At 43.8% G+C, this 24,625-nt stretch overlaps 2 protein-coding genes and 3 non-coding genes across 8 annotated transcripts in view; 1 reads left to right on the plus strand and 4 right to left on the minus strand.

Moving 5' to 3' along the window:
• Positions 1 to 4,168, plus strand: part of Dipk1a (divergent protein kinase domain 1A) — a 79,088-nt gene extending 74,920 nt beyond the window's left edge. For all 3 annotated transcript variants that reach the window (XM_034508470.2, XM_076937785.1, XM_076937784.1), the window contains 2 exons: positions 1,224 to 1,400; positions 2,077 to 4,168. In XM_034508470.2, coding sequence (XP_034364361.1) covers positions 1,224 to 1,400; positions 2,077 to 2,889 — 990 coding nt within the window. In that variant the 3' untranslated portion in view covers positions 2,890 to 4,168. The remainder of the gene's footprint in view (positions 1 to 1,223; positions 1,401 to 2,076) is intronic.
• A 51-nt stretch (positions 4,169 to 4,219) lies between these two features.
• Rpl5 (ribosomal protein L5) lies at positions 4,220 to 16,094 on the minus strand. 2 transcript variants are annotated; one of them, XM_076937786.1, is made up of 8 exons: positions 16,029 to 16,094; positions 10,358 to 10,427; positions 10,152 to 10,267; positions 8,878 to 9,012; positions 8,386 to 8,588; positions 7,342 to 7,519; positions 4,855 to 4,943; positions 4,220 to 4,373 (listed from the first exon to the last, which is right to left on the minus strand). In XM_076937786.1, exons 1-8 carry the CDS (start codon positions 16,077 to 16,079, stop codon positions 4,274 to 4,276), a joined length of 942 nt encoding a protein of 313 aa, XP_076793901.1. In that variant the 5' UTR covers positions 16,080 to 16,094; the 3' UTR covers positions 4,220 to 4,273. The 2 variants fall into 2 exon arrangements, with proteins under 2 accessions (XP_076793901.1, XP_034364363.1); XM_034508472.2 differs by lacking the exon at positions 16,029 to 16,094 and adding an exon at positions 11,601 to 11,685.
• On the minus strand, positions 4,670 to 4,799 carry LOC117713277 (small nucleolar RNA SNORA66). The gene has a single exon (XR_004607441.1). It is a non-coding gene; the product is annotated as a small nucleolar RNA SNORA66 (small nucleolar RNA).
• LOC117713276 (small nucleolar RNA SNORA66) lies at positions 6,913 to 7,042 on the minus strand. The gene has a single exon (XR_004607440.1). It is a non-coding gene; the product is annotated as a small nucleolar RNA SNORA66 (small nucleolar RNA).
• LOC117713274 (small nucleolar RNA SNORD21) lies at positions 7,581 to 7,677 on the minus strand. Its single transcript, XR_004607438.1, has one exon. It is a non-coding gene; the product is annotated as a small nucleolar RNA SNORD21 (small nucleolar RNA).
• Positions 16,095 to 24,625: the final 8,531 nt, after the last annotated feature.

Here is a 24,625-nt window from a genome sequence, read left to right on the forward strand (position 1 = left end):
CCGTTTCCATCCCAAATGGAGGAGTGAGGCAGAGGAGGAAGACGTTGGCCATGATCAGTGTTCAGCCCCACAGTCTTGTTTGCATTCAGATATACTGTGGCATGTGGGCTCCTGGGGCTCCAGTGGGCCCAGCAGGGGACAGGCCCAGCAAGGGACACTTACTTCTCCACTGCCTGCCTGCCTGCGAGTCCCCGGGATGATCCTTATCTTCACATCTGTCCTCTGCAACACTGACTTTACTCCAAGCTCATCATACTGTTTAGGGGCTGTTTGTGGGGAACTCAGCCTTGCATAAAATGTAGTAAATATTGCACAATGTTAATCTGATAAATACCTACTTAATGTCCATGATTTGCCACCAGCCTGAACAGCTTAGGAAGACCCTAAATCTTAGCTGCACAAAAGCACAAAATGTGGGCTGGAGAGATGGCTCAGCGGTTAAGAGCACACTGACTGCTCTTCCTGAGGTCCTGAGTTCAATTCCCAGCAACCACATGGTGGCTCACAACCATCTGTAATGGGATCTGATGCCCTCTTCTGATGTGTCTGAAGAGAGTGACAGTGTACTTACATACATAAAATAAATCCTTTAAAAAAAAAAAAAAAAAAAAGCACAAAATGTCCCCCAAACTAGGGACCAGAGAAGTAGATCATAGTGGGCCTTGCTTTTGGTTAGTATCCTTCCAGTTGTACTTTTAAAAAACTGTATTTAGGTATGCATTATGTTCATCTTCCTTTTTTAATTTTTTTTTTTTTACATGTGTGTGAATACACTGTAGCTGTCTTCAGACACACCAGAAGAGGGCACTGGATCCCATTATACATAGTTGTGAGCCACCATGTGGTTGCTGGGAATTGAACTCAGGACCTCTGGAAGAGCAGTCAGTGCTCTTAACCACTGAGCCATCCCTCCAGCCCTCTCTTTATCTTTTAAAAGTCATTTAAGGAAAAATACTTCGAGAATACTTCAGATTTGTATTTAGAAATAAAGTCAAAAGCTGAGTGTGTTCGTGTATACCCAGGAGGTTAAGGCAAGAAGACTGAGTGTGAAGCCAGCCTGGACTACACAGTGGACTGTCTCAACAAGGTAAAAATGAAGTCACAGATTTAGCTGAGAGGTCTAGGACTTGTTTATACTTTGTAGAGGGCCTGAAAAACTCTGCTGTGTGCTTTGTGCCGTCTCCTTTCATATGGTGCATAACTTAGCACTTTTCTTCACACAGATGTATTTAGGAGTTTGGGATAATCTACCAGGTGTTGTGAAGTGTCAAATGGAACAAGCTCTCCATCTTGATTTTGGAACTGAACTGGAGCCAAGAAAAGAAATAGTGCTATTTGACAAACCAACCAGGGGAACTACTGTACAGAAATTCAAAGAAATGGTCTACAGCCTCTTTAAGGTGAGTGTATCCAGTACTGCACCTCAGTATGAAGCTTTGTCCTTACAAAGGAACTGGCAGGCAGGCCCTCATAATGCTGTCATTCTTTTACTTCCATCAGAGACTCTACATGGAAGAAATGTTTCAGAGAAAGGGGAAATATTGGAGGATATTAAGCTTTTTTTATTTTAAATAGTTATTAATAGAATTGAGGGATATTAGATTGTTATACATTTTGACATTCACCTGATGGAGAGCCAGGCACGATGACATACACCTGTAATCTCAGCTGCTTTGAAGACTGAGGCAGGAGAGTTGCCTCAGTTTGAGGCTAAATGAGCTATATAGTGAGTTCCAGGTCAGCCTAGATTACAGTGCATAAATAAATCATTAAATCTGAAATCAAAATAGTGAAATAAAATTAGTGTACTCAGGCTGGAGAGATGGCTCAGCAGTTAAGAGCACTGACTGCTCTTCCAGAGGTCCTGAGTTCAATTCCCAGCAACCACATGGTGGCTCACAACCATCTGTAATGGGATCTGATGCCCTCTTCTGGTGTGTCTGAAGACAGCTACAGGGCCCTCACACGTGGAACTCTTAGACTTGGATATACTTGCTAAACAGACTGGCCTTGAATTTAGGATCCTAATTCTAGTTTCTCTAGTCTGTGTAACTCAACAAATTCTTGTCTTGACAGGCAAAGTTAGGTGACCAGGGAAACTTGTCTGAACTGGTTAACCTCATCTTGACAGTGGCTGATGGAGACAGAGACGGCCAGGTCTCTCTCGGAGAAGCCAAGTCAGCATGGGCACTGCTTCAGTTGAACGAGTTTCTCCTGATGGTGATACTTCAGGATAAAGAGCACACCCCCAAACTGATGGGGTTCTGTGGTGACCTCTACGTGATGGAAAGTGTCGAATATACCTCCCTATATGGAATAAGTCTCCCGTGGGTTATGGAACTCTTTATTCCATCTGGGTTCAGAAGGAGCATGGATCAGTTGTTCACACCATCATGGCCCAGAAAGGCCAAGATAGCCATAGGACTTCTAGAATTTGTAGAGGATGTTTTCCACGGCCCCTATGGAAACTTTCTCATGTGTGATACCAGTGCCAAAAACCTAGGATATAATGAGAAGTATGACTTAAAAATGGTGGATATGAGAAAAATTGTGCCAGAGACAAACCTAAAGGAACTCATCAAGGACCGCCACTGTGAGTCTGACCTGGACTGTGTCTATGGTACAGACTGTACAACTAGCTGTGACCTGAATACAATGAAGTGCACTTCAGAAGTAATACAACCAAACTTGGCAAAAGCCTGTCAGTTACTCAAAGACTACCTACTGCACGGTGCTCCAGGTGAAATCCGGGAGGAGCTGGAAAAGCAGCTTTACTCTTGTATTGCTCTCAAAGTCACAGCAAATCAAATGGAAATGGAGCACTCTCTGATACTAAATAGCCTAAAGACATTACTGTGGAAGAAAATCTCCTACACAAATGACTCGTAGTTCACCTGGTCTACTCACTGAGACTCTACTCCCGACTTTGAGCATTTGGAAGAATGGCTTCTGTCCCCTGGGCCTATGGAGTCATCGTCTTAAATGCATGTTATGACAATGGCAGGTGCAGGGCCAAGCGATGTCCAAACTCATTCCTGCCCTTTTATAAGTTCACAAGTATATTCACTGTTAACTATTTTGACTCTTTAAAAAAAGTTAATGCTGTGAAAAGCCTCATTCCATAAACAGTGAGTGTTCTGTAGCTGTTAGCTAATCCCATTGCTGGACATTGTTTGCATTGAAGCTGCTGTTTAAACAAAAAAATTTATACATGAATTTACTAATCTTTTAGCATGGTAAAAGTTTGCACATTAACACAAATTAAGAATGCCACACAGGTAAATCCAAAGGACTCATTTATTAAAAAGTTCAGTTAATAGAGCATGATTTACTGTATACTTACACATTTGAACTTCAGATGGAGTCAACAGTCGGCTTTTAGCTTCAGCATATATTCTACATGCTGAAGTTAACATGGTTATCACTGACTGAAGTTCATTATCCTGAAGCCCTAAGATACACATCATCTTAGGGTGGGATGTAGACATGCAGTCAGTGTGTGTGCAGGCTGTGTGAAGCCCCAGCACCACAGAGCCTGCCTAACACAGTAAAGTAGGGATGGTGAAAATGCACACCACCCCAGCTGAGATAGACTGACTGGAATAAATCAGGAAGACAGTCCTTGCTCCTTGTGGGATGAAGGGCTATTTCTTAAGAGGCATAAATATATCACCTAGTACTTTCCCACATGAACCTCTTTCAAGTTACTTTCCTATGTACATTCAGGTCTGGCATGCACCATAAAAATGAAACATAAAAAAACCCCAGCCGCCCCCCCCCCCTTCTCCTCAAACCATGAACTTCACTGTTGTTCTCAAATCTTTAAAGCCACGGACTAGCACTTTCAACAATGACCTTGAGGTAACTTTCTTCCCACTAACCATCTGGTTGCAATAAATGAACTATGTCCTGATGATCATGTTAATTACCAGATCTGGAACTGAAAGATAAGGACTCCTTCCAGGAAGACTAGAAACTCAAGAAACACTCATGAGCTTTGCAGGAATCCATGTAAGCTGGCTTTTCCTGGAAAAAAAGCTTGTTTTGTGAGAAGAGAAACAAAAGAATCTCAGCTAGGTGTAGTGAGACTTGGCCTTAGTCCCAGCAGAGGTAGGTTATGGTGCAACAACAAAAAGGTAAAATAAATTCTACTCCTTTGCTTTTGTAATTTCACACTATTTCCTATAGTCTCATAATAACAGCTTAACACAGAAAAAGCTGCTTGATCAATCTGTTTATTGTCTTTATGAAAAAATCTTCATAGAAAACTGCTTTAGCTTTCAGCAGCCCGTTCCTGAGCTCTGAGGAAGCTTGCCTTCTTTTGAGCAACCCGGTCTTTCTTCTGGGCAAGAGACATTTTGGGACGATTCCACCTACAAAACAAAGTAAGGAATAAGACAGGAATACCTCTCAAGTTCAACAGAAAAAAAAAAAAGAGAGAGAGACAAAAATAGGGTTTGGAAATCTCATTATTTGAAGATATAGTTTTCCTTTATATCCTTTAGGTGGCTTTGAACTTATGACAATTGTCATGCCTCAACCTCCTGAGTACCCACAGTAAATTTTAATCTAGGTACTCAATGGCTCACACTGTATTGTCAGGCATTGTTATGAATTCAGGCAGATCATGAATGCAGACAAAGAAAAGTTCCTCTATAGGTAGCTAAAAACCTGTGCTGTGACAGAATGGGCACCTCAGTAGCTTCTGAGGTTGGTACATTGCTATCACCAATTACTCTAGCAAACCTGGTTCCCTTAGCTGCTGCCACATTATGCAGAGCTAGTGATCGAGTTTGCACAACTGACCAGCAAGATGCAACGGGTTTCTTTCCTAGAGAATGGTAAACCACACACCTCTTCTTCTTCACTTCTCTCTTGGGCTTCTTCTCATAGACTGGATTCTCTCGGATAGCAGCATGGGCTTTCTTATACATCTCCTCCATCTGGAACAAAGCAAAGCAAACAGTATTTGCCTTCATTTCATGCGCCCTATTAGTAAGGTACAGTACCACCTGCTCTCAGTTCTCAAAGGACCTTAACTAAGCCAGTGTTATCTCCTTACATCCCAAAGTGGGGCCCACCCTTCCCTTATCTCTCAGCTTAGGATGAGCAACCTACGTGCATTCCAGAGGAAGGCAGCCATGCCTGGCATCTACAAGCCCATTTCTGTACAACTACCCCACATTCTATAGTCCACTGCCTGGCCCAACGTCTGTCAAGAGAGGGTGCATACCCAAAAGGTGTGAGCTACACAGGGATAATGACACTAACAACTGAGGGCAAGGGCATGAGGGGGGTACCCACCAAACTGGGTAACAGCAACTTCTTTTATCATCCCATATATCCAAGATTTACAATCCCTCTTATGTGACAGGCCTTTTAAAGCAATCCCCAGCACAGAGACATACTCTATTCTACCATTGCCAATATTAGTACGTGGCAGCTAGTATGGCCTCTAAAATGCCCCCAGTTGATTAGATTTTGTTGCTGGAATCTTTGATCCTAAAGTTTGTTTTAAAAAATAAAATTCGCCGGGCAGTGGTGGCGCACACACGCCTTTAATCCCAGCACTTGGGAGGCAGAGGCAGGCGGATTTCTGAGTTCGAGACCAGCCTGGTCTACAGAGTGAGTTCCAGTTCAGCCAAGGCTATACAGAGAAACCCTGTCTCGAAAAAAACAAAATAAATAAATAAATAAATAAATAAATAAATTTCAAGGCTGGCATCCAGAATATCTAGAATTAACTGTAACACCCTGAAGTACAGGTGCTCAAGAACAGGTGCCAAGAGCTTGATCCCTACAAGTGACTGCAGTCCAGCTTTCTAAACGGACTCATCCAACATGGAGGTGGAAGAGGAAATAATGCAGGTCTACTGCACTGCAGAACCCAACTATTTCAGTCCCCTCCCAACCCCCCGAGAGTCAAGACCCCACGAAGTGCAGATTTCCTCACACTCTCAAGCCAGTGATCCCAGCACTCACTCAGGAAGACCCAATGTTCCTTCCACCCTCTATCATACAGTCTGGAAACTGCAAGTTAAGCCCAGTTCTTTCCAACAGAGTTGATAGCTTCACATATGTAGATGAAGCCATGGATTTATTCACTCTACTGAGAAACATTAAGTCTACAGATTTCAGCAGCTACACAGAATGCTCCAGATAAAATGAACTACAGGACAGAAGCTCAGAGGCTGAACATAGATGCTTCACCCCATGGAAAACCTTGGATTTATTCCCTAACACCACAAAATGAAAAGCATTAGCTGAAAAGCAGAGTTTTGTGAACATGTAATAACCATCTGAGCAAGCATAACATGAGTAGGTCAGTACAAGACCCAGAAAGAAAAGACTGCAGTGAAGTAGTCTAAAGTATAACCACTGTTCATGGGTTCCTTTCATAAAAGCTAAAACTGAGTTTAGTGTAAGATGATGTCCAGAACACAGATCACAGAAAGTATTCCCACCCTATACTTCAGATAGGAAACAGAGTGTTCTAGTATCAAACTCATTCACTCCCCACCTCGACAGCTCCCAAGGATCTCAATAAACTCTGAAATGTATTTTTCATACCATCTAAAAACCAAAGTGCTAGTCACAGTAGGGTATGGTAACTCCAACCTCTAAGTCAGGACTGTCTTTAATTCAAAGCTGGCCCTGGTTGAATATCAAGTCCCTAGACAAATAAATCCAGGAAAAGTGAGGCCTGGTCTCCCCCATTCCAGCCCCCAAAGATGGGTGGTAGTGGCACACACCTTTAATCCCAGCAAAAGCAGACAGATCTGTTTCAAGGCCAGTCTGGTCTACCAAAGTGAGTTCTAGGATAGCCAGGGCTACACAGAGAAACCTTGCCTCACAAAACGAAAAAGTTAAGTCTCTTACAAAGTAGCCATTAAAAAAAAATAAAAAAAAAAACCCTGTGCTGTGACAGAATGGGCACCTCAGTAGCTTCTGAGGTTGGTACATTGCTATCACCAATTACTCTAGCAAACCTGGTTCCCTTAGCTGCTGCCACATTATGCAGAGCTAGTGATCGAGTTTGCACAACTGCACAGGAATCTGGCCAGCAAGATGTAGCAGGCAAAGCAGGAACCATTCCTACCACACCTATTTGCAGAGACTTTAAATGGTAGAAGCCCATGTATATCAGCATCTAAAAAAATCCTTTCCCACCTGACTGATACACTAACTTCACTCAAAAGCAGTAGCAGTAGAGCAGCCTACCTTTATATACCTACAAAGCCACAACCAACCTTCCATTTGCAAAATGAAATAAACATGTCACAACCACCGTAACAAGCAGCTGTCTCTGTAACTGAACAGCGTGTTCAGGTAGATTTTTACCATGTCTGGAGTGACGTTGTTCTTGATGTACTGGGAGAACTGTTTCTTATACGCATCCTCGTCTTCCTCCATTAGGTAACGCATATAGTCGGCCACATTTTGACCCATGATGTGCTTCCGATGCACCTCTGCATGGAACTCCTTGCTCTCAGAGTCATAACCAGGGAATCGTTTGGTACTAAAATGAAAATTTCATGTTAGTATACAAACTACAGCACTCACAGGAATTCACTTCAGGAGCTGCCATCAGTCCCGTCTTGAAACAATGATTACATCATCATATGCAATCAAAGGACCAACTACGAACTGCTCAGTTAGTGCGGTGTCATCATTAGCAGCTCAACTCTGAATTCCTGAAGATGAAGAACACCTTAAAACCTTGCTTTCCCCCTTTCCAGAGTCTGCCCTGCCCAGGGTATCTCAGACCTCCTGGGCTCTACCCATCCTGTTGATCCCAAGCACACAGAGCTAGATGGCCACCAGTGCTTTCTAGCACAAGTCTCCCTGCCCTTCAAAAGTCATCCCTTAAATATTTATTACTCAATGGTAGCTAGAATGAGAATCAGTGATTTGTCTAAATCACTATGAGGCTGTTCAAGAAGAAATTTATGAAAACTTAAGTTAGTCAATACGCAATCTACAACAAAAAATGCATTAACTGAGGAGTTACAAATTAATTCACCTAATTTCTAATATTCAGCAATCTTATTAATGACTGAAAGCTTACAAATCCCAGGCTTCTGTCTCTAAATGTTTTATTCTAGAAGCTACATTTTGCCCTAAGTCAATAAATCAACTTTGACCAGAAAACGCAGAGCCAGGCGGTGGCGGCACACAACTTTAATCCCAGCACTCGGGAGACAGAGGCTGGAAGATCATCACCAACGTTTCAGACTGGCCTAGGCTAGAGAGTGAGAACCCAACACAGGCTCCTGTACAGTAACTACATAGAACAGAGCAGGCACTAGATGAGTGCCACTCAATGAGTAAGCAGCAGCCAATAGTCGAGCATCACAGAATGCTCGCTTAAATACTACTAGTTACCTATGAGGGATAGACAAGCCTCCATCCACCGCTCCCTTCAGGGCCCCGAAAACTTTATTGCCAGTTGTAGTTCGGGCAAGACCTGCATCCAAGTAGCAAGTGAAGGCACCAGGCTGACCATCAATGCTCTCCACGTTGTATTCATTTCCATTCACCTCCACTTGGCCTTCATAGATCTTGTCCATGCCAAACCTATTCAGAAGCTATCAACAGAGAAGTCAACACAAAAGTCGCAGTAGTCAAGCCACTAAATGTAATTCATGTCCCAACAACCTAACAATTTGACCCCTTCTACATTTCTTCAGTCTTATCTAGGTTCATAGGTCTTTGTTGCCTACCTAGCCAGCTGTTCTACAGTGACCCAGGAACTAAAACACCTGCTTCCCAGACTGACAAATTCATGTTCCCTGCTCATGACTTTCCAAGCCACAAGCAAACAGCTGATACTCTTCTGAAGCCACAGGTACCTCACTGAAGACACTGTGTACGTACCCTGCGAGCCAACAGCAGGCCAGTGCAATAGGCTGCAGCATAATTTGTCAGGCCAACTTTCACACCGTATTTTGGAAGTTCATGTGCATATGCTGCGCAGACAATCATATCCCCTTCTATACGGGCATATGCAATCTACGGAGAGAAAAGGCAGGTTGGTTGGTTGTACTTTCAATGCTTCAGTACCTGTCCCACCTAAGCACCTTTTAACAAGACGTGGGGAGAAGAGAACTCAGTGAACATTAATCTGTGTGGGCATCAACTACATAGTGGTTTGGGGGGAAAGTATGGCTAAAATACAAATGGCACATTAGAACTCAATTATAATAGCTCTGTCTAAATACTGAAAGCATTGTTTAAAGTGGGTAAGCTGGGGAAATCATAGGTGCCTTTAAAAGTCAACAAACTGGGCAGGGGAACAGGGCCTGAACTCGTGGCCAAACCAAAACACATTAAAGTAGCTCTCCTTAAGTTCAAAGCTAGCCTGGTCTACAAAGAATTACAGGTCAGCCAAGGTCATATAGTGAGTGGGACCCCATCTCAAAAATGAGTACCTTTAACCTAGCACTGGGGAGGCAGAAGCAGGCAGATCTGTGAATTCAGGGGCAGCCTGGTCTACAGAGGACAGCCAAGGTTACTTACAATGACCCTGTCTTTGAACCTCCCCACCAAAGTCAACAATAACCATTTACTTAAAGTATCTTTTGAGCTAAATTTAACCAAGTCTTAGACACTTCATCCTTAATTATCAGAACATCAGACAACACCACCTTCATAGTGGTCAAATTTGCACAAACAGCACATGCATCTATCTACTGACCAACAAATTTTAGCTAAGCATCATCCTTAATTGTAAAATCCCTGAATACAGGAATTGCAACTTTTTAAAAGGCTTTCAAAGTGGAAGACATTTTTGTACATTTTAAAACCTATTTCAACAGTAAACAGAAATAGCTTGTCATGGTGGGATTACAGATGAGCCACCCAGCCTGGCAAAGAGTCTTATTACCCTAACAATTACAGCAAAATGGCACACAAGCCCATAAAGTAAGAACCAGGAATTAGAACATGACAGATTTGTTAACTGGGAGACTATTTACATAAACAGGTTTTCCAGCCTTTCTCCCAAATTCCATAATGGAAATTAAGGTAAGTCAGGATTTCCAAACCTGAACCACCCCCCACTGAAATCTACCACCACAGGAAAATCTCTACCAAAGCCACTAAGAGTTGCAGTGTCTGATCACACTGCTCAAGTCTAGAACGTAACTCACCTGGCAGATGATATCTCTGTTAGTCACACGAACTATCATCCTATATTTGGGTGTGTTGTACTTATTCTTGTCCTGGATCACCAATCGTTTCCGTGCATAGTAGTCAGTTTTACCCTCTGCAAGGAAAGAAAAGATATTTTTAACCAGGTTAGGTTCCACCCCGAAGCTGATCCTTCAGAAACTAAAACAGGAAAAGCTGCCCATACCTCGTCGCCTTCTAAATCTCACTTGGTATCTTTTAAAGTAGGCCTTATTCTTGACAACTTTCACGAACCCCTTTAAAGAAAAAAAAAAATTATCAGTGCTTTGCAAATTGTTTCATCCCACGACTTGTTGTCTTGAGACAAGCTGTCACTATGTAGCCCAAGATGACCTAGCATTTAGCAGCTTCTGAGCGCTGGATTAGTAGGCAAGAAACACCTGGCTTTGGTCTGTATTTTTTTAAATTTAACCATGTAACAAAATGTAATGCCTAAGTTCCAAAAGCAAGTTATTACAACAAACTGTCAACTTTTATAGCATGTTTCTAAGCTGAGTGCAAACAAGAGTCGCTGTAGGGCAATGCCTCTCAACCTTTAATATGGTTAGCTCCTCATGCTGTGTTCCCAACCATAAATCTCGTTGCTGCTTCGTTAACTGTAGTTTTGTAGTTATTCTGACAGACGGTGGCGAACCAGACTGAGAACTGCTGCCGCAGTGGTTCTCTTCGTCAAACACACCTAACTAAGCCTCAGAAAACAGAAAGATGGCTGGATGGAGTAGGGCCCGACCCAAGCCTCCGGCTTCTCCCCCGACAACCGCAGACTCCTTACTACACTTACAGGTACAAACACATTTCCGTACTGACTTTACACCCCCTTCCACGTCCTCGCCCACTGATCCCTACGCCAACCCTGAGATGTCGGACCTACACCGCAGCCTCACTCACCTAGGAAATACAACCACACAGCGCTCACTTCCTGCCTGCCTGAACTGGGCTCAACAGGCAGAGTACGACCTGCAGTTACCCCTCTCGAAAGTGCACCCCACCTCCCAAGTCCGATTTCAGCACAGCACTGGAACCAGGGCCGGACACTGGGCAGGAGGAGCCAAGGGCCGCCACAGCCCGGATGACACGCACGCCCTTCCCGGACGCAGCAGCGCCACGGCCTCCACTGACACATTCCCGGCTTCAGGGCTCCGTGCGAGGCCGAGGGATTCGGGCTTCCGCAGCGCGGCCTTCTAACGACCACCGAGGCGCCTGCGGCCGGCGGCCCGCCTCGGAAGCCGCGGCCCCTCCCCCGGCTCGCACCCGGCAGCCATTAGGCCACGCTGGAACGGCGGCCGCAGAGCCGGGAATCGAATGCCATCTGCCCCACGGGTCGCACGAGCTGGCCCCGGGCGGGCATCCACGAGAGGAGGGGGTCGCCCCCGTGCACGCGCGGGCCTGAGACCCAGGTGCCCACTCACCATCCTGCGGAACAGAGACCCGCAACGGCGGCTCCACGCAGACCTGCTGAGTCGGCCGCGCTAGGGGGAGAAAAGACCGGAGTCGTGTGCGCGTGCGCAGTATGTAGCACCGCCAGTACGCAAGCGACGTGAGAAAGAGTGGCTGGAGGCCTCGAGGTGCTCGGCCTATCGCCCTCTGCTGGCCGGAGGATGAATGTATGATTTCTCCTCTCAGGCAGGCAGGATGGGCGATGAGAAAAAATACAGGTGCCGGGCGGTGGTGGCGCACGCCTTTAATCCCAGCACTTGGGAGGTAGAGACAGGCGGATTTAGGACTAAACAGAGAAACCCTGTCTCGAAAAACCAAAAAAAAAAAAAGAGAGAAAAAATACAGGCTTTTTGCGAGGACATTTTAAAACGCGCGCGCGCACGCACGCACACACACACACCACGTATATAATTTTGTCTAAGCAGGAGGGGGTAAAATTAAGTTAAATAAAATGAATTTGCCTATGCTGAAATCATACCTTCTCCATGACTTGACTCACCTCTGGAATATATATATATTACACACACATATATATATACATATATGTATGTATGTATATATACGTGTGTGTGTATATATATACATATATGTATATATCATTATATATGTGTGTATATATATATACATAGCATTATATATAGCATTATATATATAGCATGTACCTGTAATTCCAGCACTCCTGTGCTGAGATTCCAGGTTGAGGCAGAATCCCCTAGAAGTGTGTGGGTCAGTATGCAACAGCAGCAGCCGCAATCAAGAGAACGTGCTCTACAGCTGGATCTCGTGTAGGCATTTTCTCAACTGAGGCTCTCTCCTCTCTAATGATTCAGATCTTGGAGTTTTCCAGCCCCCAGATGGCAGCTCACAACTGTCCAAACCCCAAGATCTGACACCCTCACACAGACACACATGCAGGCAGAACACCAATGCACATAAAATAAAAATAAATAATTATTTTTAAAAAACATGTTCAGTTATTGTACTAGCTGGTTTTCTCTTTCAACTTAACACAAGTTCGAGTCATCAGAGAGGAGCTGAGAAAATGTTCCCATGAGGGCCAGCTGTAGGGTATTTTCTTGATTGGTTGTTGATGGGGGAGGACCATTGTGGCTCCATTCTGGGCTGTGGTCCTGGGTTCCTCAAGAAAGCAGCAGGTCTTCTTGGCCTCTGCATCAGCTTCTGTCTCCATGTTCCTCCTGACTTCCTTTGTGGAAGCGTGAGCTGAATAAACCCTTTCCTCCTCAACTTGCTTCTGGCTATGATATTTCATCACAGCAATAGAAACCCTTATGATGACAACTGCCATGCCTCCCCCCAGGGGTTCTGATCATAACTATTTTATTTAGGAAGAAAAAAATTGTGTTGGTTACAGTAAATACAAATTTCAAGCTCTTAAAAAATCCAGTACAGAAATTTAAAAATGGTTAATGACAGCAGATAGAGACCATCAGACACACAACACGGACACCTCGTGGGCTTCGGCCACTCTCCAAGAAAAAGCCTCTTTACCAGATTCTTCTTTACCAGAAGAATCTTCTCCACTGCTAAGCAAACAGCATCTGTTTACAACAACGGTTCTCAACCTCCTTAATGCTGTGTCTCTTTACACAACTCTTCATGTCCTCATGACCATAACATTACTTTGTTGCTACTTCATCCTGTAACTTCGCTACTGTTGTGAATTGTAATGGAAATATGATGTGCAGAATACCTGACGTACAGCCCCTGTGAAAGGGTTGTGTGTTGAAAACCACTGGTTTACATAGTCCTTCAGTTTTACCACTTCTAATTTTATTCTGAAAGGCAAATACACTCAAACCGTAATTACCACATTAGCTTATCATGTATACTGGTTACAGTTCCTTAAACCAGCATATCATCAGTTTTATTCATCAAGAACTCAGGGGGGAAAAAAAAGGAATGGCCACAGCACATTCACCTCAGAGAACTTCCATTTCATTTTATCTGCCAAAGGGTAGCTTCAATCCTAGTTATGAAAATCACACACTCACATACACACACTCACACATGCACACTCACACATGCACACACACATACACACACATGCACACACACTCACATGCACACACACTCACGTACACACACTCACATGCGCACACTCACACATGCACACTCACACATGCACACTCACACATGCACACACTCACACATGCACACTCACACATGCACACACTCACACATGCACACACACTCACATACACACACTCACACATGCACACACTCACACATGCACACACACTCACATACACACACTCACACATGCACACACACACACATGCACACACACATGCACATACTCACACATACACACACACATGCACACACACTCACATACACACACTCACACATGCACACACACACACATGCACACACACATGCACATACTCACACATACACACACACATGCACACACACTCACATACACACACACACATGCACACATTCACACATGCACACACACATACACACACCAAAAATACACACACACATATGCACAATAACTACTTCATATAATCCTTATCTTTATATCTTGACTTTTCAAAGGTGCTCAAAGGAGTTCTCTCCCTTTCTCTCTCCATTTGTTCTTCTTTTTACATTTATTTTTTTTGCAAGGGCTGCCCCGTGTGTGTCACAGCAAGCATGTGGAGCTCAGAAGACAACTTGCAAGACCCAATTATCTCCTTCCACTTTCAGAGTTCTGCTGATCAACACCAGGTCGTCGGGGTCAGGGTAACAAATGTGTTTACCTGCTGAGCCACCTCAGCCCTGCCCTGAGTTGAGACGGGTGCTCCGTGCGCAGGCTCAGGCCGGCCTCAGTTTACCTGCTGAGCCACCTCAGCCCTGCCCTGCCCTGAGACGGGTGCTCCGTGCGCAGGCTCAAGCCGGCTTCAAACTTACAGTGATCCTTCTGATTCTACCCGAGTCCTGAGACCACTGGTGTGCATCACCATGCCCGAAAAATTGAATTCTTTTAAAATTCAGATCTCTTTGGGTTTTGAACGCTTGTATTGACATAATTCAGAGCAAGCAACAGTACACAAGTAGACATCACTAGCTCAAAATTAATTTTTCTGAAAAGACTGATTAGCTTTTTGAGCGCCTTTATTGCCTTGCTGTAATTATAAGTGTGTGAGTGTAGCTGGGCTTATGCTTAACGTGGCATACTTGTGAAGGTATGTACATCGGAAGGCTGTGAGAGGGTCTGGGTGTCTGCCTCTGTTACACTCGACTTTATTCTTTTGAGGCAGAGTCTCTGATTGAACCTGAACCTAAAACTTAAAATTTTGGCTGCCCTGGCACCCAGCACATGCCAGTCACCTTCTTGTCTCTGCCCACAACAGTGCTGAGATCACAGCACCGCTGAGACCATGCTCAACTTGTTATTGAAATGCTGGGATTTAAACTCAAATCCTTACCGTGAAGCAGCAAGTGTTCTTAACTACTCGGCCACCCAGCGATACCCTAGAACATCTCACATAAAGTCTAAATTAACTCTAGTTATTTTAACACAAGGAATGCATCTGGAACCAGAAATTAGAACATGGAGACAAGTTAGAAAGAGATATTTAGGACTGGGCTTACAGCTCACTGTAGTACTTGCCTCCTCTCTGCCTCGTGTGTGTGTGTGTGTGTGTGTGTGTGTGTGTGTGTGTGTGTGTGTGTGTGTGAAGAAGCTGGGCTAGTACCAGCAAATGCCAGGTGTCTTTCTGTCTGTTCCCTCCCCAGTACTGAGGTTACAGGCAGGCTTGAGAACATACCTGGTTTCAGGCTCAGGTTCAATAAGAGACTCTGCCTCAAAAGAATAAGGTGAAGAGTAACAAAGACACCCAGTACACTCTTACAACCTTTGTGTGTACACACCCACACATATATGCCACATTTAAGCTTAAGCTAATTAGTGAGGCAATAAGGGTGCTCAAATAGCAAGTCAGTCTTTTCAGAAAAATGAATTTTGAGGACCTAGGTCCTATTGCCAGTAACAAGATAGACATAGACATGGGAAATGAATATATATATATATATATTTCCAAACTTGTGAGCGGAGGCAGGTGGATCAGAAGTTCAAGGAGGCCTCTGGTTACATTGCTTGCTATCTATCTATCTATCTATCTATCTATCTACCTATCAATCAATCTATCTATCTACCTATCAATCTATCTATCTATCTAGCCTCTGGCTAAGTGGAAAATTCAAGGCCATTCTGGGCTAGAGATCGTGCCTTAAAAACAAACCAACAGAAGTGGGTTGTGCTGCTTAGATGTGACACTTTGTAATTTAAGAATCTTTTTCATGGGATGGAAAAATGGTTCAACAGTTAGGCGCACTCGATCGCTGATTCTATTTCTAGCACACAAGTGGCAGCTCCCAACCCTCTTTACCTTCAGTTCTAGGAAATCCAACGTCGTCTTCTGATGGACCACTGCACTCATGAATGTATGAGGTGCACATTTGTACATACATGTAAGAAAGAATTCCATAATTTAATTTTCTCTTGTGTTAAAATGTATTACTCAAGCCCTACTGCACACAGAAGCATTTTTTTCAAATGTCAGCTGCATCAGAAACCAGTTTTCATGACCTTCAGACACAATTGCCTTCTGTTTTGAGGACACAGCACAAGAGATTTGCATTAGCCTTTTCCTGTTACCAAGATGAGAAGGTGCCCTGGGACTTGGAAACCCAGAAACCACTCTGCTCTGCACTGGGACAGTGTCCCAAGGGAAGGGTATCCTGAGACACCAGAGCTCTGAGAGGAAGCCTCCTCAGCAGAGGTGTTGCAGCTCCCAGGGAGGGGACCCCCAGCTGAGCTGAGGAGGTCAGGGGCCTCAGCCCGGGTCCTTTCTCACTCCTCTTCTTTGGGTCTTCTGATGAACCACACTAGGCTGCAAATCTCATGAAAGAGATTTATTGGAGGGTCCAGGGTGAGGAAGGATGAACCCAGGGATAGCTGCCCTCTGCTCTCTGGAGCAGACAGCAGAGGACTGGACAGGGCAAGGCTTATATAGGGTCTCTTGGGGATGGGAGTAAGGTGGGAGGGGTAGGAGAAAGCAGAGCCAACAGCCAACAGTTACAGTCTCACCAATTAAGTGTAAGTTGTTTAGGATCTAAGAAAATGCTTTAAGGTCTAAGAAGATGTTTCTTAGGTTGGTAATGCAAGTTATGATAGAAATTGATTTAGGTACAGAACTCTGAACTCACCAAGATAAGATTGATAGTAAAGTGCTTTATCCAAGTTTATCAAATACTAAGGGACCTGACACTATGAATGTAAATCTTACCTGATAAGTTTTCATAATTGTTATTATCGCTTATAGTTTACTATTGAAAGAGGAAGAGCGGACTGGAGAAATGGCTCAGTGGTTAAGAGCACTGACTGCTCTTCTAGAGGTCCTGAGTTCAATTCCCAGCAACCACATGGTGGCTCACAAGGTGTGTCTGAAGATGGCGACAGTGAACTCCCATATATAAAATAAATAAATCTTAAAAGAGAAAGAGCCCTTTATTGGACTAAAAGGGGGAAACGTAGAGAGAATCTCTTGTACGGTAGGGGGCCATTCATTGGCTGTCAATAAAAAGCTGCTGGCATATTGCTGAGCCAGGTGGAATTACCGTAGGAAGAGAGGAATTCTAAGATAGAGTCAGGTGAGGAAAAAGATTTATCTGGAACTCTGAGGGGACAGATTCTTGAAACTGAGAAGACATAGCTAGCCACGAGGCTATGTGAGTATAGTATAAACAGGAAAATTAAGTTATAGGCTACTTGGAGAACAAAACCAAGCTTATGGCCTAGGCATTTATCCATATATTTATATTTAAGCCTCAGAGTTGTTATTTTGTGAACTGGGGCACAGGTGGAAAAGCCCTTGGTTACACATGGGAAATGGTTTGCTCTTTCCACTGTATGGGTACCAAGGGTTGAACATAAGTCATCAGTCTGTTACCAAGCATGTTTACCTGTTGAGCAATCTCAGCAGCCCCCAATGCTTAAAATATAAGCCTAATAATAGACTTCATAAATCCTTTGAAGAATACATTTGTTAAATTACAGTGATAACACATGCCTTCTCCTTTCATTACTAGAGCATGTAAGAAAAAAAAACTAAGATAGATACATACTCACCAAGACCTTTGGGAGAAACAACAAAGATTATTAATTCTTTCTTGAACATTTTAAAACAAATACATCTTTTCCAAGGAAATATTTCACACACCAAAATGTAATCCTATTGGCTACAGAAACATCAGAATGGACCTCTTGTGTTGAATCACTCACTGGTGCATGAGGTCAGCACCCTGGGAAGTTTGTGTTTAAAGGAGTCCTTTGATTGGTCTTGGAATGCACAGGGAGTGTCCAGAAGCTCTGGTGGAGGAGGACAAGCACATAAATTATACTTGATCCAGGGCCAGTGACACCAGACACCTTAGAGACATATTTATTTAATGCCTTTCTTTTCTGATAGTTTATGACCATGTTCTATGTACTTAATATGTACACACACACACACACACACACACACACACACACAAACAACCTGGCACTCTGCTTTTGTCAAAGGCTTGTGTACGCTTAGCAAGCACGCTACACTGACACCCCCACCCCACCCCACCTCAGCCATTGTTGTCATTGTTTTTAGATGGAAGTCTCACTATGTTACTCAGGCTGATATCAAACTTTGGAACTCCTGGGCTCAAGCAATCCTCCTGCTTTAGCTTCCTGAATAGTTAGCACTATAAGTGGGTACCACCGTGCCTGGCTTCATTTTCTAATTTTATTAGAGGTATAGGCATTGATTGTAGGTAGTTTGGTCTTGTTGCAGTTCCACTGTGTAACAGAAGGAGGCACATGGTCTGAAGGGCAGAAGGCAAAGAGGAGCCCAACAAACGATCTCGTCCACTACTGGTTGATGGTTGAACATCAGGAAGGAGGAGAGGAGGATAGAGAAGGAATCTTGGGAGATGCTTACTAATAATACTCTGTTTTCAAACATGGGGAGTTGGGGGTGACAGAGTGGGAACAGTGAGGGAGAGAAAAAAGGATCTACTTTTTCAGGGTGGTTTCATTAACTCCCTGAGCCCTAATTACTTTTAAGTAGATGTTTTTAAAATTATATTTTATTTATGTATTTGTGTGTGTGTGTGTGCGCGCGCACATGTATGTGCATGTGTAAATGTGTGCGAATGGAGGTTAGAGGAGATTCAGTTCTCTGGAACACTCACTCATCAGTCTTGAACGCAGGTGCCTTTAACCACTGAGCCACCCTGCCAGCACCTGAGACAGAATTCTTAACCTATAAAATAGCAATAATAGTATCACCTATCTCTGAGTTACTGTAAATATCAAATAATGTTTAATTTTTTGGTTTAAAATTTATTATTAAATACTTATGGATTGTTTTAAGACAAAGTTTAGAATGCCATTTATAATGGAGGATGACCTTGAAGTTCTGATCCTTCTGGTTTATGAGATGCTGGGATGTTGTGTGAGCGACTTTTCCTGGGGAGACACAGCACACATATTTCTATTCCCCTTAGAAAGGGAACCTATCAAGAACAAAGTAACATCTGCACTGTGCTGGAAAGTTTTGTCAACTTAACTCAAGCTAGAGTCATCAGAGAGGAGGGAGCCTCGGTTGGGAAAATGCCTTCAGAAGACTGGACTGGAGGCAGAGGCAGGCGGATTTCTGAGTTTGAGGCCAGCCTGGTCTACAGAGTGAGCTCCAGGACAGCCAGGGCTACACAGAGAAACTCTGTCTTGACAAACACCCCCCCCCAAAAAAAAAAAAGAAAGAAAGAAAGCTGAACAAACCAGTAAGTAGCATCCTTCATGGCCTCTGCATCAGCTCCTGCCTCCAGGTTCCTGCCCTGCTTGAGTTCCTGTCCTGACTTCCTTTAATGATGAACTGTGATGTGGAACCATAAGCCAAATAAACCCTTTTCTCACCACACTGCTTTTATTTATGGTGTCTCATCACAGCAATGGGAACCTTGACTAAGAAAGACAGGCATCAAAGGTCCCAATGAGTTGTACTGGAGTTACAGCAGGAGTATGGGAGAGGGATTACTTACCAGGAACAGAAAACTCAAAAGCAGCTGCTCTGCCAGCGGTGGTGGCTCACACCTTTAATCCCAGCACTCAGGAAGCATAAGCTGATGGATCTCTGTGAGTTTGAGGCCAGCCTAGTCTGCAGAGTTCCAGGACAGCCGGGGCTACACATTAAAAACCCTGTCTCGGAAAAAAACAAAAGAAACAAAATAAAACCCTCACAACCCAAGGCAGCTTCATCCCCGCCCCCACCCCCCCAGAGCTCAGCACACTTTGTAGGCAGCCCAACAGGTCTTCTCTCAGCAGCTCTGCAGGTCAGTCTCCTTCCTCAGAGGCTGTTTATAGCTTTTCCATAAAGCTTGGGGGGGGGGGGACCTTCAACAGACAGCCTTGCAAACATTCTACTTTCTCAGATAAGTGATGTTTGTCTGCTTGAATTTCGTGAGCCTCTCCCTGCCTCCTGGAGGGAATATTTCAGTTAGGAGGAAACTTCAACATAGCGACAGAACCCAAGGCCTTAAATATGCTGGTCTGACACTTTGCCAATGGAGCTACATTCCCAGCCTCCCTGCAATCCCCTTCCCCCACTTTAAAGACAAAGATTCACAGTCTATGAAGGGACTTTGGCCAGCTCGAGCCTGGCAAGCACGGCCCTAGCAAGCCTTGCCCTTCTCCCCTATTCTCTCTGTCTAGCTAAAAAACGGTTAGATTGCATTCCTAAAGCTAGCCACCAAAGTCTTTCCCCTTATTTGGCCACCTCCTCCTCCTGAGACTGACTACTAACGACCAGATATCAAAGTATTGAAGTTCAGCAATCTAAAGCTATCTTTGGTCCACCTAATTAACATGCCCCAATCAAAACATACCACTGCATCCTAGGCCATTTTCACATCTCTTTTTCTCTCTATTTATTTTATGTATGTGAATATACACGGTATATTGTCTTCAGACACACCAAAAGAAGGCATTGGATCCCATTACAGATGGTTATGAGCCACCATGTGGTTGCTGGGAATTGAACTCAGGACCTCAGGAAGAACAATCAGTGCTCTTAACCACTGAGCTATCTCTCCAACCCCTTTTTCTTTTCTTAAAAGTTAACCTGTTAAAAGAAAAATTTGAAATAGGCCCAAACTAATAAAAATAACAGGGCCCTGTGATTCCTTTTCCCTAACCTAAATAGTTAAAAATGCCTGTCAGCAGGTTTGGGCCCAGTAAATTAGTCACAGAGGATGTGGAGTTACAAGACAAAGGCCTGTTGAATCATCCAAGGAACTGGCTGGCCATGAAAGATAAAAAGTATGCAAGGACATCCTTAGAAGAACAGAGATATGTCCAAATGAGTAATGGGCCATCTGGTGTTCTTCTACCCTTCCCCCTTTTGGGACCGCTCGGCCTGCACAGCCTGCTGATGTTCAAAAAATGTAAAACAACCAATCGTGTGTACCCTCGTGAAAGTTTCCCCCTTTTTTCCCACCCCATGGCTATAAAAACCTTAAACCTTGGAGCCTTGGGGTCGTCCCCTCTGTCTCTTGCACGAGACATGTGTCGGGCGGCTTGGAGTGCTCCGTCATTAAACTACCTCATGTGTTTGCAGCAAGCTGGTCTCTCGTGAGTCCTTGGGTACGTGCCGCCCTGAGACTCAAGTGGGGTCCCGTGGGGTCCCCTTCTGGGGGGTCTTAAGCCTTTCACTGTAAGGTCATTTGTGCTTGAGTCAGAAAGCAGCCCCTTCAACTTTTCTTCCCTGTTTAGTAAAGAAGTTCTCTGTGAAAACAGGTATTTGAGTGTGGTTTGTGCTCAACCTACAGTGTGCAGGGGGTAGTTCTCTTCAGCCTAGACCAGATTGGCCAGAAACTCACTCTATCTCAGGGTGGATTTGAACCTTAGCCTCCCAAGAGAAGGTATGTAATTAAAAAAAAATTTATATATTTTTTAAAATATGTACGAGTGTCTTGCCTGCATGTACAGATATATACCTCATGTAACTCATACTGAAGAGTCCTAAACCAGCTTTGGATCCCCTGGGATTGGAGTTACAAATGGCTATGCACTACCAGTGTGAAGGATGAGAATCAAACCCGGGCCCTCTTGTTGTGTAACAATTTCCTTTGACATTGAAACATTCATTCTGCAGGGAAGCTTCTAAAGCAGGAGACTAAACTCAAAATAGTTTCAGAAAGTTCCTGAAAAGGACCTGATTCACTAGACTCCCCTGCAGAGGTAAATGATAAAAGCTGAGAATCCTTCTCAGACTAAGTTTGAAGCTGAGTTGCAAAAGGGACTTTTACAGGAGTAGCAAATAAAACACCGGGTGGAACCAGCTCAAGCAGAAGCCAGCCGAGCTGCCTGGAAGAGGTTTAGTATATTTAGTTTATTCATCTCCGAAGCCTTGCTGCCTCTGTCAGCTAACCTAGCCTAGTCCTGGAAGCCTCTAGCCTCCATACACTCTAATCTAGACCTAGAACGTTTTCAGCCTCAGAGATTTACTACTGAATAAGCCCACCTTTTCTAGTTCTTTCTGAACTCTGGCTGGCGAGTTCAAATCAGCTAGCTGCTGTGGCTCAAAACTCCTCTCCAAGCTGACTGATTCCAAATCTGGCTTTTCTCTCCACTTGATTTTACTCTGCGTAGCCCAATACTAACTCTAGCAATTGCTCTAATCTTCTGGCTCCTTCTCATTCTCTGGCACATTCTGTCTTTTGTTGTATTTATGCCCAGGTTCTGCCTCTCAGCCCCATGCTCCCAGAAATAAGACTCAGGCTCAAATTATATTCACAAATGCCTTGGCCGTATAGGTTGGCTCTACTCTGACTAGATCATAACTAAGGATAGCCTGCTTATTTTAACCTACATTTTGCCACGTGGTTGGTTACCTGTGCTCAGGTACCATTCGTCTGTGTCCTCACCTCTTTTCCAGCTCCACTTTCTCTCAGAATTCTTTCTCCTCTGGATGTCCCACCTCTAATTCCTGCATAAACCACAGGCCGTGGGCTTTTTAATTGACAGGTGAGGCATCCATACCATACAAACGATGATCTCTCTACAGACTTTATCTGTGTCTATCTTACCTTGTTTTCTCTTCAGCCTCTCTGTAAAACCCTCCAGGTAAAACTACCTCCTTTCTTCCTTTTCTCTCTGTGCTGCTCTCCCTTAAGTTGCTTCTTTTTCCTCTCTTCCTGAGAGTTGGGTGTATCCTATTCTGTAAAATCTTCCTCTGATTCATCACTTTGTCTGCCACTGAATTAGATACTACTTTCAGACATGGTGCTTCCTTCTACAAACTAACTTTACCTTCACTGTTTGGGATTAAAAGTGTGTGCTAAGGGCACATCTATATCCCAGCCAGAGGGATTACAGGGTATGTGTCAAGGCTAAGCCCCACAACTAGAAACAGCTTTTTTCAGTAACACAATCCTGGGGTTCATAGTATGATCAAATATCCTGCAACAGTTTAGACCAGTTGAGGCACCTGGAAAGGACAGTCTCCAGCCTGCTGAGCGGCTTGTGGACTATGCAGTGGGCTCCGGGTAGCCAGCTTCTGTGAGCTGCCACCCATGCTGATGTCGGCTTTGGTGATGCAGCTGACTTTGAGTCATTTCTGGTCCTGTAAATAACCTCTCACCCATATCCCTATAATAATCCCAATAAAATGCATTGGATCCCCGTTTGACTTTGGTGGTACTTGGTTTTTGGTCTGTCATGAGCTCCTTAACTGGGGTGAGTAGATATGTATGTCTCCTCAGGTAAAATTTGGTCACACAACATGAAGGAGCCAGAATAGGGTGTCAAATCTCCTGGAACTGGAGTTACAGATTGTTGTACTTTTATTCTGGTCTTCCATCTGCTCCTTCCTGTTTTCTCTTGTGCCTACTCCTGATGGCCTTTGCTTCTACCAGTTCATGGTGTCAGCTCTCATCGTGGTACAATGGATATCAATGTTCCTGAAACCTGTGAGCATTTATTTTGGCTTGTGAGTAGAAATCGACTCAGTGCTTCTTCTTAGTTATTTTTCTTTCTCTGGTACTCGGCACTCACTTCAGGCCCTCATACATGCTCTGCTCAACCCCCTTTTTTCTTTTGCCTGAACATTTATTAATTTGATAAACAAATACAAAAATGAGTATAAAAAGAAATGCTATGGAAAAATATTTTTTAATTTACTATGGTAGTTTGAATGGGAATGGCCCTTATATACTTATGCATTTGAATACTTGGCCCATGGGGAAGTAGTACCATTAGGAAGTATGGCCTTGTTGAAAGAAGTGCATCACCCGTGTAGGGCTGGCTTTGGGGTCTCCTATGCTCAAGCTCTGCCCAGTGTGGAATCTAGTCCCCTCCTGCTGTCTGTGGGTCAAGATGTAGAACTCCTTCTCCAGCACCATGCCTGCCTGTATGCTGCCAAGATGATATATATATCATGATCATATATATACCTGCCATGATGATAATATACTGAACTTCTGAACCTGTAAGCCAGCCCCAATTAAATGTTGTCCTTTATAAGAGTTGCCTTGGTCATGGTGTCTGTTCACAGCAATGGAAGCACTAAGACATGCATATACTTTTTCCAGTCTTTTATTGTGTTGTTTGTTGTTAAACTCAGGATCTCATGCATGCTAGTCAAGTGTTACCACTGGGGGACACTCTTCAGAAGTTTACTTAATAGTTTATTTGGTTTTTTGTTGGTTGGTTTGTTTGTTTTTTGAGAGAACTCTCTATGTAATCTAGGCTAGCCTAGAAAAGTGAGCCTTCTATTTCAGCTGTGAAGTTAGTTTGGAGAGAGTACAGCTATGTTCTGCCACACATGGATTGACTCAGTATTTTTTTAAAAAGAATTTTAAAAAATCATTTTGAATTACATGGTTGAGTGTATGTTTGGGGGAGTGTGTACACGTGAGTTAAGGTAACCATGAAGTGCAGAGACCTGGGATG

The sequence above is a fragment of the Arvicanthis niloticus genome, chromosome 7 (genome assembly GCF_011762505.2).
Source record: "Arvicanthis niloticus isolate mArvNil1 chromosome 7, mArvNil1.pat.X, whole genome shotgun sequence".
In the NCBI taxonomy this organism is placed as follows: Eukaryota; Metazoa; Chordata; class Mammalia; order Rodentia; family Muridae; genus Arvicanthis; species Arvicanthis niloticus.

Coding starts and splice junctions, on each gene's coding strand:
- Rpl5 (XM_076937786.1), bottom strand. CDS start 16,079: ATGAGTGCAGTGGTCCATCAGAAGACGACGTTGGATTTCCTAGAACTG. Junction 10,428..16,028: donor TGGATTTCCTAGAACTGAAG/GTAAAGAGGGTT, acceptor TTTTCTTTAAAG/GGGTTCGTGAAAGTTGTCAA. Junction 7,520..8,385: donor GGCTTGTCTATCCCTCATAG/GTAACTAGTAGT, acceptor TTTTCATTTTAG/TACCAAACGATTCCCTGGTT.